This window comes from Siphateles boraxobius, unplaced genomic scaffold, assembly GCF_051911475.1.
Source record: "Siphateles boraxobius isolate OS27281-9 unplaced genomic scaffold, OSU_SipBor_1 5, whole genome shotgun sequence".
Lineage (NCBI taxonomy): Eukaryota > Metazoa > Chordata > Actinopteri > Cypriniformes > Leuciscidae > Siphateles > Siphateles boraxobius.
Genome location: NW_027509141.1, coordinates 5680001 through 5696832, shown reverse-complemented (window position 1 = coordinate 5696832; position 16832 = coordinate 5680001). Strand labels below are relative to the sequence as shown.

Genomic DNA, 16832 nt, shown 5'->3' with positions numbered 1-16832 from the left:
ATATTGAATTTAAAATGTTGATTAGCTGGACACACTGGTCAATATGGATGCACATCCCTCGGTAAATAATAACCATAAATCAAGAATTGCTTCAACATGCATAATAATAAATAAAAAAAATCATACTGATGCCGAAAATACCCAGGCTGTAGAGAGAACCAAAGTTAATCCCAAAAGCCAAAGCTCAGGGTTATAATTTATTATTTTCTTCTTATTTATGTTTACGTTAATATTCACTTGTTATGTTAACATTCTATAGAAAATACTCTATTCAATAAATATTGTTTGTTTGAACCTCATTCTGTTCTATATTGTTGTACTTATTCTTTGACTGTTTTGTTTAAAGGAGGGAGGATTGTATTGGGAGCACTGAAGTGTCAGGTGTGATTGTGTGGCAATGGCAAATGGTTTACATAGCTCACGGCGTCACAGGTCAGGTAGAGGGCCCCTTTTGCTTAGGGCCCCAGGGGGAGTTCAGGATCGGCCCTGGGTTTAGCAGTCGATTCTGTTCCCTACCGGAATTCCTGTTCCCTTTACGCAATCATACCTCAAATCATGCGTAGTTGCCCGTAGCCTACCATCAGAACTGAATACGAGCAAGAAGCACAACTGAATGTACAGGAAGCCCTTTTTTCAGGTCAGAGCAACTGCCCCTCATAATTCCTGTACACGTCCCTGCCAGGACGTGGATGCAGCGGTCGTGTTATTTACCAGCTTACCTCAGTGACCGAACGCAAGAAAACATCACCAAGTGGATTACTGTGAATATAGCCCATGTTTATTGTGAGAAAAGACATTTAAAGATGTAGAACAGACGTTATGTTGAGTGACTGGGTAATACTGACCCACACCTGCAACATGAGCGTCCAGGTTTGCATTAGGAAGATACAGACCCTGCCATAAACATCTCGAGGAACATGAGGACAGTTAAAAACACATCCTAGTATCAGCAGAGATTTAACACTGAATGGTTCAGATATTTCTACAGGTGTGTCATGAACGATGCATTTACAGTGAGGTGATTATGCACCTGTTCAGGTAATGGTCTGAATCTGAATATGAATATGAGTCACAGATGATCTTCAGATGCTGTCGTCGTCACTCATGTCCCAGATCTGCAGAACAGAAGATCACATCACACTGTTACATTATACATGTCAACAGTTTCTGAAAGAGTCTTCTGCTCACTGAGGCTGCAGCATTTGATCAAAAATATTAGTGAAATATTATTCCAGTGTAAATCCGCTGGAAACAGTTCTGCTGCATTTTTCGGTGGAAACTGACACACTACTGGGGTTAGTATATATTTTATTCAGTAAATAAGCATCTATAAGCAATAAGCAAATAAGCAAGTTGATCTAAAGTGACAGAATCTTTTGTAAAATTATAAATTTCTTTACTATTTCAAATAAATGCTGTTGTTTTGAACACTGATAATAATCATAAATGTTTCTTGAGCATCAAATCATCATATTATAGTGATTTCTGAAGGATCATGTGACACTGAAGACTGGAGTAATGATGCTGAAAATTCAGCTTTGATCACAGCAATAAATTACACTTTACTATATATTCACATAGAAAACAGCTGATTTACACTGGAATCATATTTTACAATATTACTGTATTTTTATCATAAACGCAGTTTTGGTGAGCAGAAGACGTGCTAGCATTTAATCAAAACTCCTCTGAGGATCATAAGACAGGAAAGTGTAGTGTGTGTTTAAAGCACAGCTTTATCATCTGATGAACATCTGAACATACAGATAAAGCTCTTCTCAAACACACTAATCCTGCACACACACACTCATCTGAAGACCAAACTCACACTACATGCAGAACAGAGACAGGAGGCGAGACTGAAGACGAACGGTCCAGGCGCGCGTGAGTGTGTGTGTGTGTGTGTGTGTGTGTGTGTGTGTGTGTGTGTGTGTGTGTGTGTGTGTGTGTGTGTCTTCTGTGCACACCTGGCTGTCAAAAGCTCCGTGTCATTGACATGCTAATAAAAGCCGAACAAAAACAACTTCAGCAGCTTTTTCACTTTGAAGTCTGAGCCAAGACACAACAAAACCCTGAGAGGTAAAGAGACGAGCTGAAGCGAAACTTTACAACACACAAAAGTCTCTTCTGCTCAAGTCTGCATTTATTTGATTAAAAATACAGTAAGAACCATAATATTGTGAAATATGATCTTATACATAACTGTTCTTTATCCCACAGCTCGCAGGCTTTAGTCTGTCACTGTTTAGGGCTGTAATTACAAGAATCATCTTAATAACAGTGAAGCTCAAGTATCACCCAATTATATCAGCACTGTGGAGTCATGGGCGTGTGACCGCATGTGTAACACACACACACACACACACACACACACACACACACACACACACACACACACACACACACACACACACACAGAGAGAGAGAGAGAGAGAGAGAGAGAGAGAGAGAGAGAGAGAGAGAGAGAGAGAGAGTGTGCATGTGTGTGTGTGTGTGTGAGAGAGAGAGAGTGTGAGAGTATTATGTTAGATCAGAAGAATATTCCTTATGTTTCGCTGTGTGTGTTTGTTTGTCTTCATAACACACACACACACACACACACATTCACACTCTCACACACACCCCCCCATACACACACACACAGACACACACTCTCTCTCACTCTCACACATAAAGCTGTCATTACAGTAACAGAGGAATCACAGCAGCTCGTGTTCATGATCAACACTGACAAACATCATAAAACCATAACCCTAACATCAAAACATCAACGATATGAACAAACACACTATGAGACACGGTTGCAGAAGAGCTGAATCAATCCAAACATCAATATTCACATCATTCAAAACATGTCAGGTGAATCCATGATGAGTTTATGATTCAATAACCCAACTCTGTGTTATATCCTCAAAAGCATGTCTGCACAATAATGACGGGTTCGGGTGCTCTTCGGTTATTTTTAACCAAAAGTTTATTTTTATTTTATAATGGTACGAAACTTTGTAAAGGTTTTCGCAAAAAAAAAAAAAAATCATGGACATGATTGAAACATTGTAAATGGTCCTGAAAACAATATTCACACTTGTGCTCCTCGCGGTCAGAAATGACGCACTGGAAATGAATGAGAGTTTCCTCTAGTGGAAGCGTTTGGTACTGCAGCCGAACAACATCTCACTGAACGCTCATTTACTGAGAAATCAGACTCACATTTACAACACAGCTTGTTTAGATTTATGGCTTTGATTTTCTCACAGCTTTAGAGTAAAACATGTTTTTAAAAATATATTTTTCATATGAAAATTTAAAATAGTATTTATGCAAATTTTTTCTTAACAATAAACGTTTTTTAATGATACTTTTTTGTTCACTTTTTAAAACTTGATTCACTTCAGCAATAATCTGCCAAGTGATGTTTAAAAAGAGATCAAATTTAAGACTGACAATTTAAAGCATTCAAGATTTGCAAAGCTTTAAGTTGGAAAATTAATTTTCAGGTCTATGCTCAAAAAGTGAATAAACGGATTATAAATACAGCGTGAATATAATTTAGTACCATAAAATCCCCTAAAAATACAAAATATGAAATAAAAAAACATTAGCAAACTAAAATATAGTACATTAATTTCGGTCATTTTTGCGTGAAGAGCACCAGAGGGTTAATTATTACAACCAGTGAAATATTTAAAATAATATTGCTATCAAGAAAGATGAGTCCTGGAGCTGGAAAAGCTGTGGTGTTTCTGGATGCCGAGGAGCATGTTTAGTGCGTGAGGAAGATGTTTAGTGCGTAAAGAGCATGTTTAGTGCGTGAGGAAGATGTTTAGTGCGTAAGGAGCATGTTTAGTGTGTGAGGAGCATGTTTAGTGTGTGAGGAGCATGTTTAGTGCGTGAGGAGCATGTTTAGTGTGTGAGGAGCATGTTTAGTGCGTGAGGAGCATGTTTAGTGTGTGAGGAGCATGTTTAGTGCGTGAGGAGCATGTTTAGTGTATGAGGAAGATGTTTAGTGCGTGAGGAGCATGTTTAGTGTGTGAGGAAGATGTTTAGTGTGAGAGTAGCATGTTTAGTGAGTGAGGAAGATGTTTAGTGCGTGAGGAGCATGTTTAGTGCGTGAGGAGCATGTTTAGTGTGTGAGAAGAATGTTTAGTGCATGAGGAGCATGTTTAGTGCGCGAGGAAGATGTTTAGTGCGTGAGGAGCATGTTTAGTGCGTGAGGAGCATGTTTAGTGCGTGAGGAGCATGTTTAGTGTGTGAGGAGCATGTTTAGTGCGTGAGGAGCATGTTTAGTGTGTGAGGAAGATGTTTAGTGCGTGAGGAGCATGTTTAGTGTGTGAGGAAGATGTTTAGAGTGTGAGGAGCATGTTTAGTGCGTGAGGAAGATGTTTAGTGTGTGAGGAGAATGTTTAGTGCATGAGGAGCATGTTTAGTGTGTGAGGAAGATGTTTAGTGCGTGAGGAGCATGTTTAGTGTGTGAGGAAGATGTTTAGTGCGTGAGGAAGATGTTTAGTGCGTGAGGAGCATGTTTAGTGTGTGAGGAGCATGTTTAGTGCGTGAGGAGCATGTTTAGTGTGTGAGGAAGATGTTTAGTGCGTGAAGAGCATGTTTAGTGTGTGAGGAGCATGTTTAGTGTGTGAGGAAGATGTTTAGTGCGTGAGGAAGATGTTTAGTGCGTGAGGAGCATGTTTAGTGTGTGAGGAGCATGTTTAGTGCGTGAGGAGCATGTTTAGTGTGTGAGGAAGATGTTTAGTGCGTGAAGAGCATGTTTAGTGTGTGAGGAGCATGTTTAGTGTGTGAGGAGCATGTTTAGTGCGTGAGGAGCATGTTTAGTGCGTGAGGAAGATGTTTAGTGCGTGAGGAGCATGTTTAGTGTGTGAGGAGCAGGTTTAGTGCGTGAGGAAGATGTTTAGTGTGTGAGGAGCATGTTTAGTGTGTGAGGAGCATGTTTAGTGTGTGAGGAAGATGTTTAGTGCGTGAGGAGCATGTTTAGTGTGTGAGGAAGATGTTTAGTGCGTGAGGAAGATGTTTAGTGCGTGAGGAGCATGTTTAGTGTGTGAGGAGCATGTTTAGTGCGTGAGGAGCAGGTTTAGTGTGTGAGGAACATGTTTAGTGCGTGAGGAACATTTTTAGTGTGTGAGGAGCATGTTTAGTGCGTGAGGAGCATGTTTAGTGCGTGAGGAGCATGTTTAGTGCGTGAGGAGCATGTTAAGTGTGTGAAGAGCATGTTTAGTGCGTGAGGAGCATGTTTAGTGTGTGAGGAGCATGTTTAGTGCGTGAGGAGCATTTTTAGTGTGTGAGGAGCAGGTTTAGTGTGTGAGGAACATGTTTAGTGTGTGAGGAGCATGTTTAGTGCGTGAGGAGCATGTTTAGTGGGTGAGGAGCATGTTTAGTGTGCGAGGAGCATGTTTAGTGCGTGAGGAGCATTTTTAGTGTGTGAGGAGCAGGTTTAGTGTGTGAGGAACATGTTTAGTGCGTGAGGAAAATTTTTAGTGTGTGAGGAGCATTTTTAGTGCGTGAGGAGCATGTTTAGTGTGTGAGGAGCATGTTTAATTTGTGAGGAGCAGGTTAGGTGTGTGAGGAGCAGGGATAGTGTGTGAGGAGCAGGTTTTGTGCGTGAGGAAGTTTAGTGTGTGAGGAAGATGTTTAGTGCGTGAGGAACATGTTTAGTGCGTGAGGAGCAGGTTTAGTGTGTGAGGAGCAGGTTTAGTGTGTGAGGATCATGTTTAGTGCGTGAGGAAGATGTTTAGTGCGTGAGGAAGATGTTTAGTGCGTGAGGAGCATGTTTAGTGCGTGAGGAGCATGTTTGGTGTGTGAGGAGCATGTTTAGTGTGTGAGGAGCATGTTTAGTGTGTGAGGAAGATGTTTAGTGCGTGAGGAGCATGTTTAGTGTGTGAGGAAGATGTTTAGTGTGTGAGGAGCATGTTTAGTGCGTGAGGAGCATATTTAGTGCGTGAGGAAGATGTTTAGTGCGTGAGGAGCATGTTTAGTGTGTGAGGAAGATGTTTAGTGCGTGAGGAAGATGTTTAGTGCGTGAGGAGCATGTTTACTGTGTGAGGAGGATGTTTAGTGCATGAGGAGCATGTTTAGTGTGTGAGGAAGATGTTTAGTGGGTGAAGAGCATGTTTAGTGCGTGAGGAGCATGTTTAGTGCGTGAGGAGCATGTTTAGTGTGTGAGGAAGATGTTTAGTGGGTGAAGAGCATGTTTAGTGTGTGAGGAAAATGTTTAGTGCCTGAGGAAGATGTTTAGTGTGTGAGGAGCATGTTTAGTGTATGAGGAAGATGTTTAGTGCATGAGGAAGATGTTTAGTGCGTGAGGAGCATGTTTAGTGTGTGAGGAGCATGTTTAGTGCGTGAGGAAGATGTTTAGTGCGTGAGGAGCATGTTTAGTGCGTGAGGAGCATGTTTAGTGTGTGAGGAGCATGTTTAGTGTGTGAGGAGCATGTTTAGTGTGTGAGGAAGATGTTTAGTGCGTGAGGAGCATGTTTAGTGTGTGAGGAAGATTTTTAGTGCGTGAGGAAGATGTTTAGTGTGTGAGGAGCATGTTTAGTGTGTGAGGAGCATGTTTAGTGCGTGAGGAGCATGTTTAGTGTGTGAGGAACATGTTTAGTGCGTCAGGAACATGTTTAGTGCGTGAGGAACATTTTTAGTGTGTGAGGAGCATGTTTAGTGCGAGAGGAGCATGTTTAGTGCGTGAGGAGCATGTTTAGTGTGTGAGGAAGATGTTTAGTGGGTGAAGAGCATGTTTAGTGCGTGAGGAGCATGTTTAGTGTGTGAGGAAGATGTTTAGTGGGTGAAGAGCATGTTTAGTGTGTGAGGAAGATGTTTAGTGCCTGAGGAAGATGTTTAGTGTGTGAGGAGCATGTTTAGTGTATGAGGAAGATGTTTAGTGCATGAGGAAGATGTTTAGTGCGTGAGGAGCATGTTTAGTGTGTGAGGAGCATGTTTAGTGCGTGAGGAAGATGTTTAGTGCGTGAGGAGCATGTTTAGTGTGTGAGGAGCATGTTTAGTGTGTGAGGAGCATGTTTAGTGTGTGAGGAAGATGTTTAGTGCGTGAGGAGCATGTTTAGTGTGTGAGGAGCAGGTTTAGTGTGTGAGGAACATGTTTAGTGTGTGAGGAGCATGTTTAGTGCGTGAGGAGCATGTTTAGTGCGTGAGGAGCATGTTTAGTGTGTGAGGAGCATGTTTAGTGCGTGAGGAGCATGTTTAGTGTGCGAGGAGCATGTTTAGTGCGTGAGGAGCATTTTTAGTGCGTGAGGAGCAGGTTTAGTGTGTGAGGAACATGTTTAGTGCGTGAGGAACATTTTTAGTGTGTGAGGAGCATGTTTAGTGTGTGAGGAGCATATTTAGTGCGTGAGGAGAATGTTTAGTGCGTGAGGAGCATGTTTAGTGTGTGAGGAGCATGTTTAGTGCGTGAGGAGCATTTTTAGTGTGTGAGGAGCAGGTTTAGTGCGTGAGGAAGATGTTTAGTGAGTGAGGAAGATGTTTAGTGCGTGAGGAAGTTTAGTGTGTGAGGACGATGTTTAGTGCGTGAGGAAGATGTTTAGTGCGTGAGGAGCACGTTTAATTTGTGATTAGCAGGTTTAGTGTGTGAGGAGCAGGTTTTGTGCGTGAGGAAGTTTAGTGTGTGAGGAAGATGTTTAGTGCGTGAGGAACATGTTTAGTGCGTGAGGAGCAGGTTTAGTGTGTGAGGAGCAGGTTTAGTGTGTGAGGATCATGTTTAGTGCGTGAGGAAGATGTTTAGTCCGTGAGGAAGATGTTTAGTGTGTGAGAAACATGTTTAGTGTGTGAGGAAAATGTTTAGTGTGTGAGGAACATGTTTGGTGCGTGAGGAAGATGTTTAGTGCGTGAGGAACATGTTTAGTGCGTGAGGAAGATGTTTAGTGCGTGAAGAACATGTTTAGTGCGTGATGAAGATGTTTAGTGCGTGAGGAAGATGTTTAGTGCGTGAGGAAGATGTTTAGTGCGTGAGGAGCATGTTTAGTGTGTGAGGAGCAGGTTTAGTGTGTGAGGAAGATGTTTAGTGCGTGAGGAGCAGGTTTAGTGTGTGAGGAAGATGTTTAGTGTGTGAGGAAGATGTTTAGTGCGTGAGGAAGATGTTTAGTGCGTGAGGAGCATGTTTAGTGCGTTAGGAGCATGTTTAGTGTGTGAGGAAGATGTTTAGTGCGTGAGGAAGATGTTTAGTGCGTGAGGAGCATGTTTAGTGCGTTAGGAGCATGTTTAGTGTGTGAGGAAGATGTTTAGTGCGTGAGGAGCATGTTTAGAGTGTGAGGAGCAGGTTTAGTGTGTGAGGAAGATGTTTAGTGCGTGAGGACAGGTTTAGTGTGTGAGGAAGATGTTTAGTGCGTGAGGAAGATGTTTAGTGAGTGAGGAAGATGTTTAGTGCGTGAGGAAGTTTAGTGTGTGAGGACGATGTTTAGTGCGTGAGGAAGATGTTTAGTGCGTGAGGAGCACGTTTAATTTGTGATTAGCAGGTTTAGTGTGTGAGGAGCAGGTTTTGTGCGTGAGGAAGTTTAGTGTGTGAGGAAGATGTTTAGTGCGTGAGGAACATGTTTAGTGCGTGAGGAGCAGGTTTAGTGTGTGAGGAGCAGGTTTAGTGTGTGAGGATCATGTTTAGTGCGTGAGGAAGATGTTTAGTCCGTGAGGAAGATGTTTAGTGTGTGAGAAACATGTTTAGTGTGTGAGGAAAATGTTTAGTGTGTGAGGAACATGTTTGGTGCGTGAGGAAGATGTTTAGTGCGTGAGGAACATGTTTAGTGCGTGAGGAAGATGTTTAGTGCGTGAAGAACATGTTTAGTGCGTGATGAAGATGTTTAGTGCGTGAGGAAGATGTTTAGTGCGTGAGGAAGATGTTTAGTGCGTGAGGAGCATGTTTAGTGTGTGAGGAGCAGGTTTAGTGTGTGAGGAAGATGTTTAGTGCGTGAGGAGCAGGTTTAGTGTGTGAGGAAGATGTTTAGTGTGTGAGGAAGATGTTTAGTGCGTGAGGAAGATGTTTAGTGCGTGAGGAGCATGTTTAGTGCGTTAGGAGCATGTTTAGTGTGTGAGGAAGATGTTTAGTGCGTGAGGAAGATGTTTAGTGCGTGAGGAGCATGTTTAGTGCGTTAGGAGCATGTTTAGTGTGTGAGGAAGATGTTTAGTGCGTGAGGAGCATGTTTAGAGTGTGAGGAGCAGGTTTAGTGTGTGAGGAAGATGTTTAGTGCGTGAGGACAGGTTTAGTGTGTGAGGAAGATGTTTAGTGCGTGAGGAAGATGTTTAGTGCGTGAGGAGCATGTCTAGTGTGTGGGGAAGATGTTTAGTGTGTGAGGAAGATGTTTAGTGCGTGAGGAGCATGTTTAGTGCGTGAGGAAGATGTGTAGTGCGTGAAGAGCATATTTAGTGTGTGAGGAGCAGGTTTAGTGTTTTTGAGGAAGATGTTTAGTGCGTGAGGAAGATGTTTAGTGTGCGAGGAGCATGTTTGGTGTGTGAGGAAGATGTTTAGTGTGTGAGGAGCAGGTTTAGTGTGTGAGGAAGATGTTTAGTGTGTGAGGAGCAGGTTTAGTGTGTGAGGAGCAGGTTTAGTGCGTGAGGAGCAGGTTTAGTGCGTAAGGAAGATGTTTAGTTCGTGAGGAGCAAGTTTAGTGCGTGAGGAAGATGTTTAATGTGTGAGGAGCAGGTTTAGTGTGTGAGGAAGATCTTTAGTGTGTGAGGAGCAGGTTTAGTGTGTGAGGAGCATGTTTAGTGTGTGAGGAGCATGTTTAGTGTGTGAGGAAGATGTTTAGTGTGTGAGGAGCAGGTTTAGTGCGTGAGGAAGATGTTTAGTTCGTGAGGAGCAAGTTTAGTGCGTGAGGAAGATGTTTAGTGTGTGAGGAGCAGGTTTAGTGTGTGAGGAGCAGGTTTAGTGTGTGAGGAAGATGTTTAGTGCGTGAGGAAGATGTTTAGTGCATGAAGAGCATGTTTAGTGCGTGAGGAAGATGTTTAGTGCGTGAAGAGCATGTTTAGTGCGTGAGGAAGATGTTTAGTGCGTGAGGAGCAGGTTTAGTGTGTGAGGAAGATGTTTAGTGCGTGAGGAAGATGTTTAGTGCGTGAGGAACATATTAAGTGTGTGGGGAACATGTCTGGTCAGGTTTGAAACACACAGATGTTTGAATGAGGAAAACAGCTGCAGCTTCACAACACGAGACACTGGAGCAACAAGCCTTCATTCTGGGATACAGTCACAGAAAGTTTGTTTCTGTGTCACAGAAAACAGGGATTTAAAGTCCCCCTGTGGTGACAATCCAGCTTTTAATGTTGTTTATGTGTCTATGTGGTGTTTTTAATATGCTTTAAGACAAACCATGTGTAAATTCATAAGTCGACAGCATTGCTGAGTATTTTCTCCTTAAAACTGCAGTGAACCAAAGACAGTCTCAAAAACACGCTTTGAAATCGCTGGTGTTTCTGACGTCACAAACTACCTTGTAACCAATCAGATCAACATGTGATCGTCAATGAGTGGATCTCTGAGCTGAGTGGCTCATTTGCATATTCATAGAACCGCACATACTAAATGAGGCAAAGGTGTCGAATTACATTCAAAATATTTTAAGGCATGGAGAATTTTTTTTAAAGGAAAAAACACTTAATTTAAGTTTTAAAGGATAAAATTATTGACTACAGGGGGGCTTTATAACTCAACTTTGATTACAGGGGGGCTTTATAACTCAACTTTGATCACCAAAATGACATATTTAAGTGTTTTTTCCTTGAAAAAAATTCTTCATGCCTTAAAAATATATTGAATGTGACTCGACACCCTTTCTTTATTTAATATTCGCAGAACTTTGAATATGCAAATGAGCCCCTGCCTTTTCAAAGTGTACCAAACTGTTTATGCGAGTCACATGTGAGTGAAACTGTCCTCTCATTGGCCACATATAAGCCTTCATTCCCATTGTTGCAAAATAAACACTGCAAACGAATCTGACTGATGCTAAAATGCCTCAAACACACGACCATCACATGATGAACTATACTTGTTTAGAAAAGACTAGTTCACATAAAAATAAATACAGACTATTTTTATGTTTTGTTGGTTGGTTTGGTTGGGCTGGTTTGGTTTGGGTTGGTTGGGCTGGTTTGGTTTTGGTTTGGTTGGGTTTGTTGAACGGGTTTGGTTTGGTTTGGGATTGGTTGGGCTGGTTTGGTTTTGGTTTCGTACGGGTTGGGTTAGTTGGGCTGGTCTGGTTTGGTTTGGCTGGTTTGGTTTGGTTTGGTTGGGCTGGTTTGGTTTGGTTGGGCTGGTTTGGTTTTGGTTTGGGTTGGTTGTTTGGGCTGGTTTGGTTGGGTTAGTTTGGGTTGGGTTGGTTTTGTTTGTTTACTTTTGTTGGTTTGTTTGAGTTGTTTGATTTGGCATGGTTTGGTTGAGTTGGAGCGCTGCTGTTGTCTTGATATCTCAGGAAGGAACACACTGAGCTCTGCTGGGAACATGCCATTCCTTCATGGAAAGAGCCCAGAAGGCCAGGATAGATGAGATACAGAGTCTCAACACGTCATCGAGGCAGATGAAGTTCATCATCAGCATTCTGGCCCTGCCAACAAAACGCCCAGAAAACGCTTCCATTCCTGACAAAAACAATTTTGTCAGCTCTTTTATTCTCTTCGGTTTAATATAAAAAATCATGAACAGAGAACAACATTATAAGTTAATGTAAATTTAAAAATAAACTAAATAAACTATAAACGACACTATACATGTAACCATTAGTAAAAAACATTAATCTACAATACTAAATTCTGTAACAGTATTTTTAATGGTTAGACTGCCAAATAATGAACTAAGAGTAGCCAGATGAACCTTATTGTAAATAAGTAGTTAATGTTCTTGCAAGTAAAATTTTATTTTCAAAATTTCTCATTTTGTTTAGTTCAAGTTGAAGCACAAAATAAATCTAAAACTAAAAACTATAAAGACATTAAAAAAAGAAATAAATGAAAATGACAAAAAAAACATGATAATTATGAATCTATAACTAAAATTAAACCAAAACACTTTTTTCACACAGCAGAAGTGTGAGAGGTTTCTCTCCTCACTGGTTTCACACAGCAGAAGAGTGAAGAGGTTTCTCTGCTCACTGGTTTCACACAGCAGAAGAGTGAGAGGTTTCTCTCCTCACTGGTTTCACACAGCAGAAGAGTGAGAGGTTTCTCTCCTCACTGGTTTCACACAGCAGAAGAGTGGAAGAGGTTTCTCTCGTCACTGGTTTCTCACAGCAGAAGAGTGGAAGATGTTTCTTTCCTCACTGGTTTCACACAGCAGAAGAGTGGAAGATGTTTCTGTCCTCACTGGTTTCACACAGCAGAAGAGTGAGAGGTTTCTCTCCTCACTGGATTCTCACAGCAGAAGAGTGAGAGGTTTCTCTCCTCACTGGTTTCACACAGCAGAAGAGTGGAAGAGGTTTCTCTCCTCACTGGTTTCACACAGCAGAAGAGTGAGAGGTTTCTCTCCTCACTGGTTTCACACAGCAGAAGAGTGGAAGATGTTTCTCTCCTCACTGGATTCTCACAGCAGAAGAGTGAGAGGTTTCTCTCCTCACTGGTTTCACACAGCAGAAGAGTGGAAGAGGTTTCTCTCCTCACTGGTTTCACACAGCAGAAGAGTGAGAGGTTTCTCTCCTCACTGGTTTCACACAGCAGAAGAGTGGAAGAGGTTTCTCTCCTCACTGGTTTCACACAGCAGAAGAGTGAGAGGTTCCTCTCCTCACTAGTTTCACACAGCAGAAGAGTGAGAGGTTTCTCTCCTCACTGGTTTCACACAGCAGAAGAGTGAGAGGTTTCTCTCACTGGTTTCACACAGCAGAAGAGTGGAAGAGGTTTCTGTCCTCACTGGTTTCACACAGCAGAAGAGTGAGAGGTTTCTCTCCTCACTGGTTTCACACAGCAGAAGAGTGAGAGGTTTCTCTCACTGGTTTCACACAGCAGAAGAGTGGAAGAGGTTTCTCTCCTCACTGGTTTCTCATAGCAGAAGAGTGAGAGGTTTCTCTCCTCACTGGTTTCACACAGCAGAAGAGTGGAAGAGGTTTCTCTCCTCACTGGTTTCACACAGCAGAAGAGTGGAAGAGGTTTCTCTCCTCACTGGTTTCTTACAGCAGAAGAGTGGAAGAGGTTTCTCTCCTCACTGGTTTCTTACAGCAGAAGAGTGGAAGAGGTTTCTCTCCTCACTGGTTTCTTACAGCAGAAGAGTGGAAGAGGTTTCTCTCCTCAGTGGTTTCACACAGCAGAAGAGTGGAAGAGGTTTCTCTCCTCACTGGTTTCACACAGCAGAAGAGTGGAATAGGTTTCTCTCCTCACTGGTTTTACACAGCAGAAGAGTGAGAGGTTTCTCTCCTCACTGGTTTCACACAGCAAAAGAGTGAGAGGTTTCTCTACTCACTGGTTTCTTACAGCAGAAGAGTGGAAGAGGTTTCTCTCCTCACTGGTTTCACACAGCAGAAGAGTGAGAGGTTTCTCTCCTCACTGGTTTCACACAGCAGAAGAGTGGAAGAGGTTTCTCTCCTCACTGGTTTTACACAGCAGAAGAGTGAGAGGTTTCTCTCCTCACTAGTTTCACACAGCAGAAGAGTGAGAGGTTTCTCTCCTCACTGGTTTCACACAGCAGAAGAGTGGAAGAGGTTTCTCTCCTCACTGGTTTCACACAGCAGAAGAGTGAGAGGTTTCTCTCCTCACTGGTTTCACACAGCAGAAGAGTGGAAGAGGTTTCTCTCCTCACTGGTTTCACACAGCAGAAGAGTGAGAGGTTTCTCTCCTCACTAGTTTCACACAGCAGAAGAGTGAGAGGTTTCTCTCCTCACTGGTTTCACACAGCAGAAGAGTGGAAGAGGTTTCTCTCCTCACTGGTTTCTCACAGCAGAAGAGTGGAAGAGGTTTCTCTCCTCACTGGTTTCACACAGCAGAAGAGTGAGAGGTTTCTCTCCTCACTGGTTTCACACAGCAGAAGAGTGGACGAGGTTTCTCTCCTCACTGGTTTCTCACAGCAGAAGAGTGGAAGAAGTTTCTCTCCTCACTGTTTCTCACAGCAGAAGAGTGAGATGTTTTCTCTCCTCACTGGTTTCACACAGCAGAAGAGTGAGAGGTTTCTCTCCTCACTGGTTTCACACAGCAGAAGAGTGGAAGAGGTTTCTCTCCTCACTGGTTTCTCACAGCAGAAGAGTGAGAGGTTTCTCTCCTCACTGGTTTCACAAAGCAAAAGACTGGAAGAGGTTTCTCTCCTCACTGGTTTCACACAGCAGGAGAGTGGAAGAGGTTTCTCTCCTCACTGGTTTCTCACAGCAGAAGAGTGAGAGGGTTCTCTCCTCACTGGTTTCTCACAGCAGAAGAGTGAGAGGTTTCTCTCCTCACTGGTTTCACAAAGCAAAAGACTGGAAGAGGTTTCTCTCCTCACTGGTTTCACACAGCAGGAGAGTGGAAGAGGTTTCTCTCCTCACTGGTTTCACACAGCAGAAGAGTGGAAGAGGTTTCTCTCCTCACTGGTTTCTCACAGCAGAAGAGTGAGAGGTTTCTCTCCTCACTGGTTTCACACAGCAGAAGAGTGGAAGAGGTTTCTCTCCTCACGTGTTTCACACAGCAGAAGAGTGAGAGGTTTCTCTCCTCACTGGTTTCACACAACATAAGAGTGAGAGGTTTCTCTCCTCACTGGTTTCACACAGCAGAAGAGTGAGAGGTTTCTCTCCTCACTGGTTTCACACAGCAGAAGAGTGGAAGAGGTTTCTCTCCTCACTGGTTTCACACAGCAGAAGAGTGAGAGGTTTCTCTCCTCACTGGTTTCACACAACATAAGAGTGAGAGGTTTCTCTCCTCACTGGTTTCACACAGCAGAAGAGTGGAAGAGGTTTCTCTCCTCACTGGTTTCACACAGCAGAAGAGTGGAAGAGGTTTCTCTCCTCACTGGTTTCTTACAGCAGAAGAGTGGAAGAGGTTTCTCTCCTCACTGGTTTCTTACAGCAGAAGAGTGGAAGAGGTTTCTCTCCTCACTGGTTTCTTACAGCAGAAGAGTGAGAGGTTTCTCTCCTCACTGGTTTCACACAGCAGAAGAGTGGAAGAGGTTTCTCTCCTCACTGGTTTCACACAGCAGAAGAGTGAGAGGTTCCTCTCCTCACTAGTTTCACACAGCAGAAGAGTGAGAGGTTTCTCTCCTCACTGGTTTCACACAGCAGAAGAGTGAGAGGTTTCTCTCACTGGTTTCACACAGCAGAAGAGTGGAAGAGGTTTCTGTCCTCACTGGTTTCACACAGCAGAAGAGTGAGAGGTTTCTCTCCTCACTGGTTTCACACAGCAGAAGAGTGAGAGGTTTCTCTCACTGGTTTCACACAGCAGAAGAGTGGAAGAGGTTTCTCTCCTCACTGGTTTCTCATAGCAGAAGAGTGAGAGGTTTCTCTCCTCACTGGTTTCACACAGCAGAAGAGTGGAAGAGGTTTCTCTCCTCACTGGTTTCACACAGCAGAAGAGTGGAAGAGGTTTCTCTCCTCACTGGTTTCTTACAGCAGAAGAGTGGAAGAGGTTTCTCTCCTCACTGGTTTCTTACAGCAGAAGAGTGGAAGAGGTTTCTCTCCTCACTGGTTTCTTACAGCAGAAGAGTGGAAGAGGTTTCTCTCCTCAGTGGTTTCACACAGCAGAAGAGTGGAAGAGGTTTCTCTCCTCACTGGTTTCACACAGCAGAAGAGTGGAATAGGTTTCTCTCCTCACTGGTTTTACACAGCAGAAGAGTGAGAGGTTTCTCTCCTCACTGGTTTCACACAGCAAAAGAGTGAGAGGTTTCTCTCCTCACTGGTTTCTTACAGCAGAAGAGTGGAAGAGGTTTCTCTCCTCACTGGTTTCACACAGCAGAAGAGTGAGAGGTTTCTCTCCTCACTGGTTTCACACAGCAGAAGAGTGGAAGAGGTTTCTCTCCTCACTGGTTTTACACAGCAGAAGAGTGAGAGGTTTCTCTCCTCACTAGTTTCACACAGCAGAAGAGTGAGAGGTTTCTCTCCTCACTGGTTTCACACAGCAGAAGAGTGGAAGAGGTTTCTCTCCTCACTGGTTTCACACAGCAGAAGAGTGAGAGGTTTCTCTCCTCACTGGTTTCACACAGCAGAAGAGTGGAAGAGGTTTCTCTCCTCACTGGTTTCACACAGCAGAAGAGTGAGAGGTTTCTCTCCTCACTAGTTTCACACAGCAGAAGAGTGAGAGGTTTCTCTCCTCACTGGTTTCACACAGCAGAAGAGTGGAAGAGGTTTCTCTCCTCACTGGTTTCTCACAGCAGAAGAGTGGAAGAGGTTTCTCTCCTCACTGGTTTCACACAGCAGAAGAGTGAGAGGTTTCTCTCCTCACTGGTTTCACACAGCAGAAGAGTGGACGAGGTTTCTCTCCTCACTGGTTTCTCACAGCAGAAGAGTGGAAGAAGTTTCTCTCCTCACTGTTTCTCACAGCAGAAGAGTGAGATGTTTTCTCTCCTCACTGGTTTCACACAGCAGAAGAGTGAGAGGTTTCTCTCCTCACTGGTTTCACACAGCAGAAGAGTGGAAGAGGTTTCTCTCCTCACTGGTTTCTCACAGCAGAAGAGTGAGAGGTTTCTCTCCTCACTGGTTTCACAAAGCAAAAGACTGGAAGAGGTTTCTCTCCTCACTGGTTTCACACAGCAGGAGAGTGGAAGAGGTTTCTCTCCTCACTGGTTTCTCACAGCAGAAGAGTGAGAGGGTTCTCTCCTCACTGGTTTCTCACAGCAGAAGAGTGAGAGGTTTCTCTCCTCACTGGTTTCACAAAGCAAAAGACTGGAAGAGGTTTCTCTCCTCACTGGTTTCACACAGCAGGAGAGTGGAAGAGGTTTCTCTCCTCACTGGTTT

At 43.3% G+C, this 16832-nt stretch overlaps 1 protein-coding gene across 2 annotated transcripts in view; it reads right to left on the bottom strand.

Moving 5' to 3' along the window:
* Positions 1–756: 756 nt before the first annotated feature.
* The window catches only part of atg7 (ATG7 autophagy related 7 homolog (S. cerevisiae)), a 129785-nt gene continuing 113709 nt past the window's right edge, over positions 757–16832 (bottom strand). For both annotated transcript variants that reach the window (XM_077202609.1, XM_077202610.1), the window contains exon 20: positions 757–1115. In XM_077202609.1, the coding sequence (XP_077058724.1) occupies positions 1083–1115 (33 nt within the window). In that variant the 3' untranslated portion in view covers positions 757–1082. The remainder of the gene's footprint in view (positions 1116–16832) is intronic.